The 15,647-nt window shown below is 46.2% G+C and overlaps 1 protein-coding gene across 5 annotated transcripts in view; it reads left to right on the top strand.

The window, feature by feature from the left end:
• Ablim1 (actin binding LIM protein 1) overlaps positions 1 to 15,647 on the top strand; it is a 205,030-nt gene that overhangs the window by 50,797 nt on the left and 138,586 nt on the right. For all 5 annotated transcript variants that reach the window (XM_028773273.1, XM_028773231.1, XM_028773246.1 and 2 more), the window contains exon 2: positions 15,365 to 15,499. In XM_028773273.1, coding sequence (XP_028629106.1) covers positions 15,365 to 15,499 — 135 coding nt within the window. The remainder of the gene's footprint in view (positions 1 to 15,364; positions 15,500 to 15,647) is intronic.

The raw sequence follows: 15,647 nt of genomic DNA, 5'->3' as shown, positions 1-15,647 counted from the left end.
TTCTCAGGGTGTGATCCAGGTGTGTACGATATGCACAGGTGCCCTGTTCTCAGGGTGTGATCCAGGTGTGAACAATATGCCCAGGTGCCCTGTTCTCCGGGTATCATTTATAGTTTTAGAAGTTGGGGAGCATGTTTCCTGGGTTGATAGAGCTCTGTGGAACTCTTGGGTAAAAGATAATACATTTGGTGTTCAGTTCCCAAAAGCAACAATTCTGTTTAGTCTTTGGAGAGCCAAAATACATTATTTTTAAAAGCGTGGGCGTTTCGTTCACTGCATTTCATCTGTATCCTTTGCCTTTCTGTTCTTTCTGCTGCTCCGTATTTAAAACACTATGAGAGACTAAGAACAGTGGATGGAAATCAAAAACAGCAGGCTATTCCTCACTGGAAAGTCCAATGGAAAAGGGGACAGAGGTTTGAGAAACCCCTAGAAAAACAACAGGGGCTCTGGGTCCCTGGGAGGAGAGAAGGCCCCACAAATGGTGCATGCATTAGATGGATATCTCCTGTTCATAGGTCCCATCTCAGTAGCCAGTCAGGGGTCAAGAGTATTGTGTCTGATGGTAGGAATGGAATCTGCTGGGCTGTGGTTCTGAGCATGCACCCCTCTGCTCTTGCTAACCTGAAGGACGCAGCCTAGGGTTGGTGGTGAACCAAAGCAGTGGGATTCCAGTAATGACCTTGACCAAATCAGTTGTATTGAGGTCTATTTCCTGGTTTGTGTGTGTGTGTGTGTGTGTGTGTTTAATCTGTTCACTTGTTGTCTATTTTGGGGTCTCACGTAACTCAGGTTGGCCTCAAAAATCGCAGAAAGATGACCCTGAACCCTGACCTTCCTGCCTTAGCCTCCCAAGTGCTGGAATTACCTCTGTGCATCAGTGAACACACAGTTTGTGATTAGCATGAAAACTCTGAGATGCTCTCATCTTCAGTAGGTTAATGTTACTGTTGGGAGGGGTGCAAGAACTTTTATTATTTTATTAACTTTTAATGAAAAATTTTTATAAAATGTATTCTGATCTCACTTCCCCCAGCTCCTCCCAGTTCCTCTCCAACCCCCACCCACCCATCTCCATGCCTGTCCTTTCTCTGTTTAAAAAAAACGAGAAACATACACATTAAAAAAAAACTGCAGAAAAACAAAAATGAAACCAAAACATACAAGCAAAAGACCAATAAGACCTAAAAACGCCTAAACAAAGCAGTGTAACACTGAGGTATACAACAATATCAATGAATTCAGTTGGGTTGACCAAGTAAGTACTCCTGAGCCAGGGCCTCCTTGAAGTCAGTCTCACACAACTTCAATCCCAACCTCATTGGGAGGATCATTTTGGACTTCTGATTTCCTACCTCCTGAGTGACAGGATCACAGGTACGCACCGCCACATCCAGTTTGCATTGATGATGCTGTACAAACTGGATAAGCACTTTGTAGCCTGAAAACTGAGCTCGCCATGTAAGTTTTATTGAATGGAAACAGAGTAAGGTTCTTCTGTGGACAAGCTTAGGTCTACCCTGGGTGTTCCTGTCTTGAGGCTACTGGGCACATTTTTATTAAATATGTGACTTTTGACTTGGAATTATTAAGGTTTCAACAAGATTTCTGGATCTCTGATGTATCACTGTCCTAGTCAGGGGATGGCTGCTCAGTCATGCATAACATTGCCCAGCCATGGCTCGGCTTCCCCTCATGGGCATCACATCTGTCTAGCCCTAGTTTTTGATATATCAAGGCCTTTATGGAAAAAAATTAAAACCTTGAAGCTTTGAAGAGAGTCCTTCCCTTCCCTCAGGAATGTCTGAGAGGCAAGAGGTTTGTAGTAGGACCTCCCTGCAGCAGGACAAGCTTGACCATTCCGTGGGGTCAGGGCATGTCTGTCATCACTCCTGTCTTAACTTTGGAAGCTCTCCTGTGACATACAACAGGATTCAAAGGGAACTGGGACTTCTGCAGCCTGAGCTCAAGAGTGGCTTCTGATCATTGGAAGGAGCCCAGTGGAGCCTTGTCCAGGGAATGGCCCCCCTCAGCCCACTGTTTCCTCACTCACTGTACTTTGTCTCAAGCAACATTTGTAATCCTGTAACGCCGAGACAGCACAGGCCCACAGGAGTTGGCTTCCTGTGACCAGCATGTCCTACTTTTCAATGATAAGACCTCCCTGACAGTTTTTACCTGTTGGGCTCTTGATCCCTTGAGTAGCATGTTGATGACTCTAGCCTATCTCTATGTGGTAGGGTAAAATGTAATGTTTGATTCAGAGGCGCATTGACCTTACAGGAATGCCAGCTCAGTTGGGAGCTGACAGCTGTGTGGCGCAGGACTCTTCTTGGAGGGGGTATCCACCTCTTCAGCCATCCCAGCTACCTGTTCCACATCACCCTGACCCTCTCAGAGGACATATGGTTCAGCATCCCTCTAGCTGCTCCCCATAGGGAGCTCTGCTTTGTGAGCCCCTGGCCAGAGGGCTGAGGCAGAGCTGGTGTAAGTCTCTTTCCACCCACGGCTTCAGCTGCTCTGAGCTAGAGACTTCAAGACTTAAAACTCCCGTCTTGCTGTGAATTCCTCACCGAAAGATACAATGAGCCCATGATTCCCTTAGAAATCAAGGTTAGCATCTCCTGGGTATTGACACCCGAACTTAGCCAACCTCTGACCTCCATACCACCCATCCACAAACACTCATACACATCTCCACGTATCCCTGCACACACACACGCGCGGGCACACACACACACACACACACCTCATTCAGAATGTCATTTCAAGATACCTCTTTGAATTTTCAAAAATATGTCCTAAACCCCTCTTAGCACCTGAGCTTTGTAAGCAACCAATCACCTACTGACACAGCCTAGTGTTTTTTTTACCTTTGGTGGCTGGCCTCTGTGTTGACGGTCCTCCAGGGAAGTTGTGTTTGTGGAAACCCACACATGAGGCATAGACTGGGTGTGACAGCTCTTGTTCAGATTTCTTATACCTGGCTTGTTTGTGGACTCCTTTCTGAGAGGCACTGGCAATGACATAGGACAGAGGAGTAGCGTTGACGGGGAGGGTTTTGTGTATTCGTCTGGTGGGAGGTAGAAGTTTAGGGGATGAATCCGTGTGTGCGCATTGGATCCTCATTACTGTGCAAACATGGAGGCCCTGACACCAACAGGTACTAACTAAACCTGTTGCTTTGTTTGAAATCTACAGAGACAGTAAGTCTCTGGAGTCTACAGAGGCCGGGGACTGAAAAGAGGGAGGCATGGCAGCCTAGGGGCACAGGATTTCTTTGGGAGGTAATGAAAAATGTTTGAAAGTCAGATCATGATGGGGGCTGGCAGACAGCTCAGCTGGTGAAGTGCTTGCCTTTCAAATTCAAAGACCTGAGTTACATCCCCAGAGTCCACTTAGAGTAAAATCTGGGTGTGGTGGGGTATGCTTATAAGACCAGCACCAGGGTGACAAGAAATGGGAGGGCATCTGGGAGCTTCCTGGTAAGTCAGCCTAGCCTCTGTGCCACATCGTACCTATGAGAGGCCCTGATTGTAAAGAATTGTGGGTGATGCCTATGGAATGACACCCAAGATTTTCCTTTGGCTTCCACACACATGTGCACTTAAGAATGTTTATGTGCACAGCACACTCACACACACACACACACACACACACACACACACACACTTGAACATCAATGTACACACACACAAATTAGACAGTGGTGATCACTGCAGAACTCAGCAGCTATACCAAGGACTATGCACACTTTAATGGATGTGTTGTCCGATAGCCAACTGTGTCTCACTAAAAGGATTTTTTTTAGTGAGAACTCTTGCCTCAGCACTCTGGAAGGCTGAAATGGTGACTCAGAGTTGGAAGAATCCTTGGACAGTTCTGACAAGAAGCAGGCACCTATCCCTGCAAGTCAGAAGACCATACAACCTGACACTCAACATAAGTGACTCAAGGTGGTGTGTATGGACATTCTGCGACCAAAGGCCTTAAACTGTGACCCGACTTAAACTTTCCCATACTGAAACACCCAACAACAGCCATGGCTTCTGCTTATTCCACAAACACTCCTCTGTCAGGCAAGGCACCGAACCCTGGGGTTCATTCCACTTACAAGCTCTTCTGAGCAAAAAAAAAAAAAAAAAAAAAAAAAAAAAAAAAGGTAAGATTGTACAGAAGAGGAAACTGAGGCTCAGAGACAAGAAGCAGGTTGTTCAGCATCACAGCCTTAGGTGGAGCAGAGCTAGGAATGGCGCCAACGCATCTAACCAGTATCCCTTGGGCAACCACCTTCCAACTCTCACCACCTTCCCATGATGTACCGGGAGCTCACACCTCATTTGTGGTGTGATATGATGCTCCCTAGAGGACGAGACCACACTCAGCGCAGTCCTCAAGATGCGAATAAGGAACTTTAACTTCCAGGTCCCTTAGTTTGTTCTTCAGAGACACGGGGACACCTCCTTCCCTGCCTTACACACCTCTGATGGCCTCATTTCCACTGTCCTCCAGCCAAACCTGATTTCCTACTGTGCCCAGACATGTGCTATACACTATAGACACAGACACTCTTGAGATATCTTTCTCCTCTTCCCAGTAATATCTGCCTGCCTCAGTGGGCCAGCTGGAGCTGTCCATAAGCAATTCCTGCTCCTCTGCTCATGGGAGAGCCCAGCAGGCACGCCGAGTCAGAATGGGTTCACACTACTTCAGCCGGCACACCCGGTCAGAATGTGTTCACACTGCTTGTAGCAAGTTAGATTTGCCCGCGAAGGAGACTCCACCGAGGTGTTTATTTACTGTTTCCACCTCTGAGGCTACCTGTGCTTTGTTCGGGAGCCACTTCCCTTCCATTGGGCAGGGACGAGCCCTCACAGTAAAATAAGAGAATGAACAAGTCACCAGGGTTAATACTTTCTGTCACCTGGATGCCTCTGGAGGTGACAGGTATGGATTATGTGTGTTTGTCTTTGCTTGCAAAGGCCACACCCTGCAGCGTTACGTCATACTGAAAGCCCGACCAGGCTGAACTTCAGGTCTGGCAGGAACCAGGACTAGAGAGCAGCTTTAGAAACTGCACCTTGCCTGTCAGTGCACCTGTGAACACTGGTTTGTGCTTCTGTCTCCCTGTGTGGATGCAGATGCTAGAGGCCCCCGGGGGAGGTGAGTTTGGATGTCTGTTCCCAGGGGTGGAGTGAGAGAGCCTTTTTTAGGAAGAGTTCAAATGCCTGTACTGCAACTTACAAACACCCAAAAAGGCTGAGAAAGCCTCCCTCTGCTGTCTGTGGCAATGTGACCTTGGGACAGCAGTGCACAGGTAAATGTTTAACAGTCAGCCTTCCAGTAGGCATAGAGGAAGACGGTGATTTGTAAAGTATGCCAGTTTCCATGGTGTAGATACCTCTCTATCTTAGTAACCTTTAAGCTACCAAGTAAGGCCATTGGCTTACACAGCTAGCTGCCCTAGAGTTTCCACTGCTAGAACAAATTGTAACCTCAAAAAGCTCAGTTTTCCTATCTGTAGGATGGGGCTGGTGTGAAGTGTTGTGCAGACATTAACTATCCTACAAGCTCGTCTGGAATGCTGTAGTTAGCTGGTTAGTGACTCCAAGTATGTTCTAGAACATATGAGGAAGCGGTCAGAGCACCAAGACAGAGACAACAGGGAGGCTGTGTGTGGTTTTGACAAGTGGTTTGTTCTGTGCAGGGATGTTGCAATTGACACTTTAGGTCTTTGCTTTGTTGGTTGACCTGCTAAGGAGTCCGGGTTAGGAACTGAGGGGAGGGCACCATGGCAGGGTCCTCAGCTCACATGCTTAACTCTGCCCTCCCTCCTGACTCATATTCCCACAGATGGCTCAAGTGGCATCACAGAGCCTTCCCGTCTTACAGTCAGGATGGCCCTGGCTCTCTCCCAGCCCATTAAGATGTGGTGATCTGCCAGGAGGGTTTGACTTGATCCAATTCTAAGAGGAATTTCTGGTGCAGGGACAATTTGAGGTCTCCAGGTGGCCTAAAAGTTCTATAAAATTCCAGGAGTTTCTGTCACATTTCAGACCTTCCTGTGTCTATAGGTTCCTGACTGTCCTTTGTGACATTCAGCTGACTCAGGCTTTGGTGCCCAGGCTGCTGCCCCAGGAATCAGTGAGATTCACATAGGCTGTCCTGCCACCCTGGGGCCTGCTGTTGACTACTGTCTCAGGGAAGTTGAGGCACGTGGCTGGAGAGGGAAGGGCTAGATCGAGTCCCTTAATTTCCAGAGCAGAGTCTATCTGATTGTTGCCTGAGAGCCTTGCAACCTGTCCATTAGGACTGTACCACAAGGTAAAATTTCAGCAGTCAGAGAGAGGGCAAGGGAGAGCGCTGGCCTGGTGAGTCATGGCAGTCACAGGCGAGTCCAGGAAGTCACTCTTGGAAGGGAGGGAAGAATGAATGATGATGTCATTCTTTCTGAGACTCACCTTCTTGTGCAGCAGGCAGGTGGAGCACGGAGAGCAATCTGAGTCATTCCAGGTATCCACCCGACTGCACAATGGTTATCTCAGAGCCTCCCCACCTCGAGGGGAATCGGATGAACTAGATTTGAGCCTGGGCTGTTTCTATCCTCAGGAGCCAGGCAGAAGGGTGAGCAGGTTGCCACAGACAAGGCAAATGGAGGACAGGGACACCTTTCTAATAGAAGCCACAAGCAGGGCAGGTAGACAAGAACAGAGCCCTCCTGTGGGACTGTTTGCACCAAGTAATAACCCTGATTACCAGACTCACAAGGTATCAGAGGAGGAGGTCGCAGAGGCCAATTCAAGAGAAGGCTCATTTGGACCACTAATGACAGGGTAGCCTCGTGTGTAGCTTCTGGTAACTACCACTTGCCACAGCAGGAAATGAGCTGCAGAGTAAACTGCGCATTAAGCACCCCGTGCATTTATTTAACTGCTTGCGTTTCTCATTTCCTGTACCGCTCCAGCTCAAAGAAAGGGAGTGGGAGGTGGGAGAGATGTGCTTAGAAGGCGACAGAAGTCAGAGAGTTAGGCGGTGAAGCCGTGTCTGTAGCACAGACTCCCAAGGGGGTAGGCATCCTTCTGTAAGCGTGTAAGGCTCATATTATGCGTGTGTGCATGTGTGAGTGCTCACGTGCATGAATATGCATGCATACATGCATGTGTGTGCACTTGTATGTGCATATGTGTGTTCATATGTGTGCATGTATGTGCACATATACATGTATGTGTGATAATATGTGTGCATGTGCGTGCATGTGTGTGTACATATACATGTATGTGTGATAATATGTGTGCATGTGTGTGTGCATGTGTGTGCACATGTACATGTATGTGTGATAATATGTGTGCATGTGTGTGCGCATGTGTATGTGTGTGTGCTCGTATGTGTGCGCATGGTGTGTCCATGTATGTGTCCATGTTCGTGCATGTGCGTGTACGTGTGTGTGTGTGTGTGTGTGTGTATGTATGTGCGTGTGTGTTCTAATGGAGCAGAAGCCAGGGGATGATGTCAGATATCCTTCTCTATCATGGTCCTCCTTATTCCCTTGAGACAGGATCTCTCATGGAGTCACTGTTTTTTTCTGGACTGGCTGGCCAGAAAGCTTCAGTGATCTCTGCTCCCTACAGCACATGGATTACAGGTACATGCATGGTCATGCCAGGCTTTTAGTGTAGGTGCTGGCGATCAAAACTCAGGTCCCCATCCTTGTGCAGCTAAGATTCTTACCCACTGAGCCATTCCCACAATTCCTAGAGTCATCATCACAATGAAAAGCCCCCCTCTCCCCCATGGGTGCAATCCAGGCAGTCTGAACCTGAGAAAGACTCCAACCTTGTTCTGTGCAGGGGCTGCTAGAATGCTGTGTGGGGCAGGCAGCTCTTCTCACCTTTGTATTCTGAGAGTTTTCCCCAGTTGCTTATTTGTTTACTAGCAGGCATCCCTTTCCAGTGATGCAGCTGGGTGTCCTCTTCTGAGCTGGCTAATCAGAATCTAGAGCATCTGCCTGTTTCCTCCTGTATTGGATCACATTTTTCTATGGAAATCCCAGCCTCCTGCAGTTTCCAAGTATGAGCCTTGGAGCAGACTGTTTTAGTTGTGGGATCTTGGGCAAGGTGTTCACGTCTTCTTGTTTGGGTTTCCTGTAAACCCTGTATTCTGTAAAACAAGAACAGGGAGCAGTACCCCGTGTGGTCTGTCTGTGCTTAGCACACCAGGACAGTACAAGGTCTGGAACACAGTGTTTAGTAAATGTCACCTGTAATAGTGATTGCCTAATGTTCTTATGTGTGTTCGTGTGTTTTTTGGGGGGTGCGTGTGCATGTGTGTGCAAATGTGTAGAGGTCAAAGGGCATCCTCAGTTGTCCTATGTTCCTCAGGAACTGTCCCACCTTCTTTTAGAGACAGGGTCTCTGATTTTTACCTGGAATTCACGGGGCTCCTCCTGGCCCCAGTTCTCCTGTGCTGGTTACAAGTGCAAGCCACAATCCTACACACCTGCACACACCACACACATATATGCACACATACAAATGATATGGAGAAACCACCAGATGGCTGGACTTGTGCATCATTCCAGCTGTGAATCCAGCTGTTGCCAGGAATGCGGGCTGCTTACTTCCCTCTGACGGACAGCAGATAGAACAAATGGCTGCGTGTGCCAAGAGAGGTTCAACACACAGATCAAGAGGTTACTGGAATCCTGTCTTACTACTTTTATGTATTCTTTATGTTCTGTGGGTCACATGACCCCAGCTATACAGTACCTGCTCTTAAATATGACAGAAGTTTCCTCACCAAAGAATTTTCAGTACTGTGAAGATACTGTGACGTACTCTTCCCTCCTGAATGCTGACACTTCACTAGCTGAACAAATGTATCTCAAATTGCAGTTCCCAAGATTCCCCATTAAACCTTCCCTCCCTCCCTCCTTCCTTCCTTTTTTTTTTTTTTGTTGCAGTTTTTGAGCAGAATAGGTCAGCAAAGATATAGGAAAGGAGACCTTTGACCCCTCCATGCTGTCTCAGAAACTCAGACCTGTGTCAGAACCTGAGGTGTCCTGGGCTGGACCTTGTCGGTCAGGTTGGATTTGGAGAGGTGGGACAGACAGGAGCCATTTTAAACAGGGTACACAAAGCATGTGGAGACCTTGGGGGAAACACTGCTGTGAGATCAGGAAGTGGCCTCAAGCTGCTCAGAAGAGATATGTGAGCTAATCCCACTACGTAACATTCAAGTGCTTGCTCTCTTGAGTCCAGACTACCTGTGTTCAAAACTCCTCAGCATGATGAGTACTCAGCTGATGGAATCTCAGAGGCTAGTGTTACTGACATTCCTGAGGACAGCAGAGGACCTTGAACTTGTCACATTGTAACCTGAAGAGCTAGTGGGGGTTTCTCTGTAGTTGTTTTGTTTTGTTCTTTTAAACATAATTACTTAAAAAGAACATAGAATAAAGGAATTGAGATATAAGACAGTAAGCTCCATGCCTAACACCAAGCTTCCCTCATTGTTGATATGTAAGTGCAATTCATTTGTTATAATAAACCAGACAGTGTTTCTAACAGCCTTAACTAAGGCCAGTGTTTCTTAGTGTTTTTAACTTTATATTTTGGGAATAATTATATAATTTATAATTTATAATATAAATATAATTATATTATAAATTATAAATTATAAAATATATTATTATATAAATATAATATATTTATAATATAATAATTATAATTTATAATATATAATAATTATATATTATAATATAATATTATATATTATAATTTATAATATATAATAATTATAATTATAAATAATTTATAATTATATCATTTCCTCATTTCTCCCTCTCTCTTTAATTCGTGGTCTCTTTCTCTTGGTTATTGTTGTTTATATATAAACATATAAACTCAGTCCACTCAATCTATTTAATGTTATTTATATGTAAATGACTCCAGGGCTGACCACTTGGTATTGGATAATCAGTTAGGGTACTCACGCCTGGGGAAAACTATCGCCGCCTCCCTGCACACCCCTGTACCTCAAAGGCTGAGGAAGACGGTGACATTGGCGTTTCTCAATATTTCATATAATCCAGAGTACATGTAACTCACCTGAGTCCTGACACAGGTCCAGGATCTTTCCTTCCCTGGAGTGTTTCATTTCACATGTCCTAGCTTCATGTCTGTCTCCAAGAGGGATGTACCGTGAGCAAGATGAGATTGGTTGTGGGTTTGATCGAAGGGGTGCAGGGTGGCTCTGTAACAGCCTCTGCCTCTGGACACCGGAGGTTACTCAGGGTTGTGCCTTCTAATCTCATGCCTGTGCTGGAGCTCCAGAGGTGTGGCTGGACCACTTTGACTGTGGAAGTGAACCACAGCTCCTAGGGTTTAGCTTGCAGTAGGCAACATTGTCAGAAGGGCCAAAGCCTCTCCAAATGTGGTGCTATGCCCTGGAGAAATCTACATCTCAGGCACTGGTTCTTTTGTTTCATTATTACTCAGAAAGCGTGCAATCCTTCTTTGGGAGTTTCCTGCACTTCTCCTAAGATGAGCAAGCCATGGAAGATTTTCATGGTTCCTACACACACACACACACACACACACACACACACACACACACACATATGTACACACACACACACCTTCCAGGATAAATCATTGACCACTAGGAAGAGTGGGAAGAGTTGGGAAGCCTTGGGCAAAGGGCACATAACAGGAATATGAGCTCTTTATTGCTTGGTTTCCCCATCAGTAGAAGAAGCAGAGAGCACTCAGGCTCTGATGGAGTCATCAATGTGAAAATTAGCAAAAGTGAGTGACTCTGTGAGTGCAGCACTGATGTTGCAGACACAGTGAGTGCAGCACTGTTGCAGACTCAGTGAGCGCAGCACCTATGCAAGGCTGCTGCAGGTGTCTGAGCACATGTCGGCACACTGGAACAACCAACACTGCCATGCACTTGGTAATAACCAAGCCTTTGAAGACAGCCGAATAAAATGAACCCCTGTGCTCACCTTGTAAAAGGAGGGAGACTCTGTCTACATTGATTTTGTTAGGATAAAACACACAGTGATTTTGTATCTGTGTGTGTATGTGTGTGTGTGTATGTGTATCTGTGTGTGTGCATGTGTGTGTATATGTGTCTGTATGAATATGTGTCTGTATGTGTGTCTGTGTGTATGCATGTGTATGTTTGGTGTGTCTGTGGTGTGTGTATCTGTGTGTGTGCAAGTGTGTGTGTGTATTTATGTGTCTGTGTGAATATGTTTCTGTATGTGTCTCTGTGTGTGTATATGTGTGTGTGTGAATATGTGTCTGTATGTGTGTCTGTATGTATGCATGTATATGTTTGTGTGTGTCTGTGTGTATGTTTGTGTATGTGTGTGTGTGCATATGTACACACATGAGCTCAGGCTGCCAGATGAAGGAAAGGCAAGTAGTCTATCTATCTCTGGTTGACGGTGAAAGTCCTTTCCAGGCATGGAAACCTTCGGTATAATACATCTTTCTAAAAGGAAATGTCTACAGAATGCAGATGTTGGTCCCTGCTCTGACGGGGGTGGGGGGCAGTTGCTAGCATTTGAGCTGGCCTCTTTATTCACATACACAGAAAAGCTGAGAGCGGCAGATCTTCCTTCTGTCATTGTCAGTCTGACTGGCTGGCTTAGCAATATGAAACTGAGAGTCACGAGAATCTCGGGGTTTCTTAGGCAGAGACTCACCCTCTGTTTCAGGGATGCCCCATGTTCTCGTGTCATTTCTAGAGAGAATGGGCCCTGCTAGTTGTAGTGGTGCATACCTGTAGGACATGCTGAACAGGGTGGTCTTCAGAGGCGTGCTATAAATCCTGTCTTTAGTGTCCTAATTAATGAGAATGCTAACATTCACACCATGATGGTTCAGTGGTTAAGACCCACACTGGTCTTGGAGAGACCTGAGTTTGGGTTCACAGTAGCCATGTAGTGCATCCCACAACCACCTGTAATGCTCCAGGAATCCATTCCTCTTTCCTGGTCTATATGGACACTGTAGTCACATGTGCAAAACCACACATATACACACATAATTAAAAATAAAAGTAAAATCACTTTTCAGGAAAAAAATTGCTAACATTCTTCATCTGGAGTATGTGTGAGAATTGCTTGAGGAATTTACTAGGAGGAGATGCCTGACCTCTACACCTGGGCAAATATTGGGGATTTTTTTTTATTAAAGACACAGGGATTTATAATTCAAGGGTCAGCACAATTAATATGGTGATAGCCAGGATCCTGGGCCCACTAGAGACATGCACTGTCATACACATGTCATAAATGTATGTGATACACTGACATATGCATAAACTGTCCTACATATGTCATAAATGTATGTGATATACTGACATACACATATGCTGTCATACATGTGTCATAAATGTATGTCATACACTGACATACACTGACATGCACATGTCATAAATGTCATACATTGACATACACATGCACTGTCATACATGTGTCATAAATGTATGTCATACACTGTCATGCACATGTCATAAATGTATGTCATACACTGACATACACATGCACTGTCATACATGTGTCATAAATGTATGTCATACACTGACATACACTGACATGCATATGTCATAAATGTATGTCATACACTGACATACACATGCACTGTCATACATGTGTCATAAATGTATGTCATACACTGTCATACACATGTCATAAATGTATGCCATACACTGACATACACATGCACTGTCATACATGTGTCATAAATGTATGTTATACACTGTCATACACATGTCATAAATGTATGTCATACACTGACATACACATGCACTGTCATACATGTGTTATAAATGTATGTCATACACTGTCATACACATGTCATAAATGTATGTCATACACTGACATACACACAAACTGTCAGTCTTCTCCCTAAAAGCTAAATCCTAGTTGTTACTTGTGGAACTGTGTGTAAAACTGGCTAGCTAAATAACTTACAACAATTTCCTGCCTTATCCTATCAGTCTGGGAGGATTGTAGCAGGTTCAGAAGAGCTTCCGTGGGATCCTCTGCACTCACACTAGCTGCTACTCTGAGTGGCCGCTCAGCATCTCTGAAGACCGGTTCCCTCATCCACCAAGCGGGAGCACCTCTGCTCATCCCGCTGCCAGGCAAGGCTGGTGCATCTGGAATAAGTGACTTACGTGTAAGAACCATGCCCGGTATTAGAAAGGCACCCAGTGATGATAACTGTTCTTGTCAACATGAGTTAACTGAGGAAACTGAGCAAGTGCTATTGAGAGAGCCTTCCTCTTAGTGCCCATGTGACTAGATTCTTGGCCTTGCTGCATATTGCTCTCTGAGATCCCGATAGCATGCGCCCTCCGTCCCCCAATTCCTGTAGAAAATATGAATTTGGAGGCAAATGCAGGTTTTCGAGAGAGATCTTATCTGGTAGATAAAGGAATGCAGATGGCTTCTGATGCTGGATTCCCTGCTTCTTGACATTCTTGGGATCCAGGCAACCGCTGCCTCCCGCATGTGGGTCACATATGTGTAGCTTGAAACCACACCTGCTCCCGATCAGAACCTCACAAGAACCTTGATCTCTAGAAAATGGGATCAGAAACTGGTTGTTTGCACTGTCTTGGCCAAACCCTTTTCAGCAAAATGAGATGGTTTGGGGAGGGCAGGCGGGGGGGTGCATTCTTCTCAGAACAATGTGCTATTATACATGGCAGAGCACACAGCCAGCTTCTGGCTCTATCGTCCTTTCTACATTGAGTCTTAGCAGTCTCGTGTTAGCGGCCCAGGGGAGTTTTCCTAAATGACAAAACCTTTTAAAAATGTCACTGGTCTTTGCATTGGTTGATCAAGTGTAGATTCCCTAATAAGTCATGTGGATTCTAAGGCTCTTCATTGGACCAGGAAGTCGCCAGCGATGCAAATCTATTGATAGTCTATGGCCAAGGTAAACTGCAGAGGCACAAGCCCTTGTGGTTGGCTGAAACCCGGTGTTACCTCACTGCCTCCCTCCTTCCCCTCCACAGTTCAGGCTGTGCACCCTACTCTGAGACCAGGACAACCAAATTAACATTGATTCTCTGACAACTGTGCCCTGCAGCAGACAGGATCTCTGTAAACCCCTCATATGCACTGGACCTAGTTCAGTCTCCTTTGACTGGCAGGCAAGGAAGCAGGTCACATGCAGAGGGATCCAGGCTTCCCAGAGTGTTATTATTTTTAAATTGTGTGCTCATGGTATGTGTGAGGATCTGCATACGCCACAAGACTCTCATAATGGGCCTCCAGTGGATTAGATGAGCCCCCAAATTAAGATGGAAAACGTTCTCTGAAGGTGGCAATGAGACGCTGCCCCACACAGCCTAAGTAGTTACCAGTGCATGAGCGTTCTGCTCTGAGAGGGGGGCTGGGGCATACAATACAGCTAGGAGAGGAACCAAACAATCTGTAAGAAATGGTCTCCACCTGCAAGGAACCATGGATTTACAGGGAACTCTTGCTGGAACGTGCTAAGTCAGCAAAAAGATACCACAAGTGCTGACTGCAAATTATTAAATGAAACAAGATTGTAATGACCCAGTGTGCAGTCCTTGAAACTTTGAAGTGAAAGGCAGAGATAGCATGGTCCGAATGAACAAGCACATGCATGCCCCCAGTGGACTGTCAGAGCTGTGTCCCCAGTGGACTGTTAAGGCTGCCACTGACCCACACATGTGTGGATACAAGATTGTGGGGTACGGTCTGTGTGTCCAGATCATGCTCATTGAATGGCCGAGTATGCATCTCCCTAGTCTCATGGATCGTTTACCAATAAGGTCCATGAGGGTGGTTGGTTTGGGATGTCGGTGTTCGTTAAGTTCCCGGCTATCAGGAGGTAGATCAACTTTACTTTGGGTGATTCAAGGCTTATAAAGTTTTGGGGGACCGAGGGTAGGAACATCCAGGATAAGCAAAGGCTGAAGGCTTAGAGAACTGAAAGGCCTTATTAGCAAGAGGAAGCATTTCAGGAATCTCAGGTGCCAGCTGAACAGGTTTTATCAGGAGAAAGGAAATTGATCCTGTAAATCTAACTGAGGCTACATTTCATTCCTCTGGTAGAGGTGTGGGGAAGGGGTGGCTTAGAATTCCCCAGACAAGGTCAGAGAAGGAGAAGCCCCTGTTAATGAAGGGAGTCTCCAATATTGTGCCAAACCCAGGGGCTGTCTGGTTAGGGTGGACTTTGACCTTACGTTTTCCCACAGGTGAGCGGCTCATCCGCCACTGTGTGGTGGGGATAGTCACGCATCCTTGTACAGACGGTTTCCTGGTAATGCCTCCTTCTCAACCGGATCGTTTGCTGTTTCTTTCCAGTGGCCCATCCTCAGGATCCTCACCACTCCTCGGAGAAGCCTGTCATTCACTGCCATAAATGCGGGGAGCCATGCAAGGGCGAAGTGCTTCGGGTCCAGACCAAGCATTTCCATATCAAATGTTTCACCTGCAAAGGTACGGTACCTCTAGCCCGCTCAGTACCTCCAGCGCCCGCTCAGTAAGTACCCCAGTGCCTGCTCAGTACCTCCAGCGCCTGCTCAGTACCCCAGTACCCGCTCAGTACCTCCAGCGCCCGCTCAGTACCCCAGCGCCCGCTCAGTAC

Source organism: Grammomys surdaster, unplaced genomic scaffold (assembly GCF_004785775.1).
Source record: "Grammomys surdaster isolate TR1022 unplaced genomic scaffold, NIH_TR_1.0 66, whole genome shotgun sequence".
Lineage (NCBI taxonomy): Eukaryota > Metazoa > Chordata > Mammalia > Rodentia > Muridae > Grammomys > Grammomys surdaster.
This window is presented reverse-complemented; position numbering and strand designations above follow the sequence as displayed.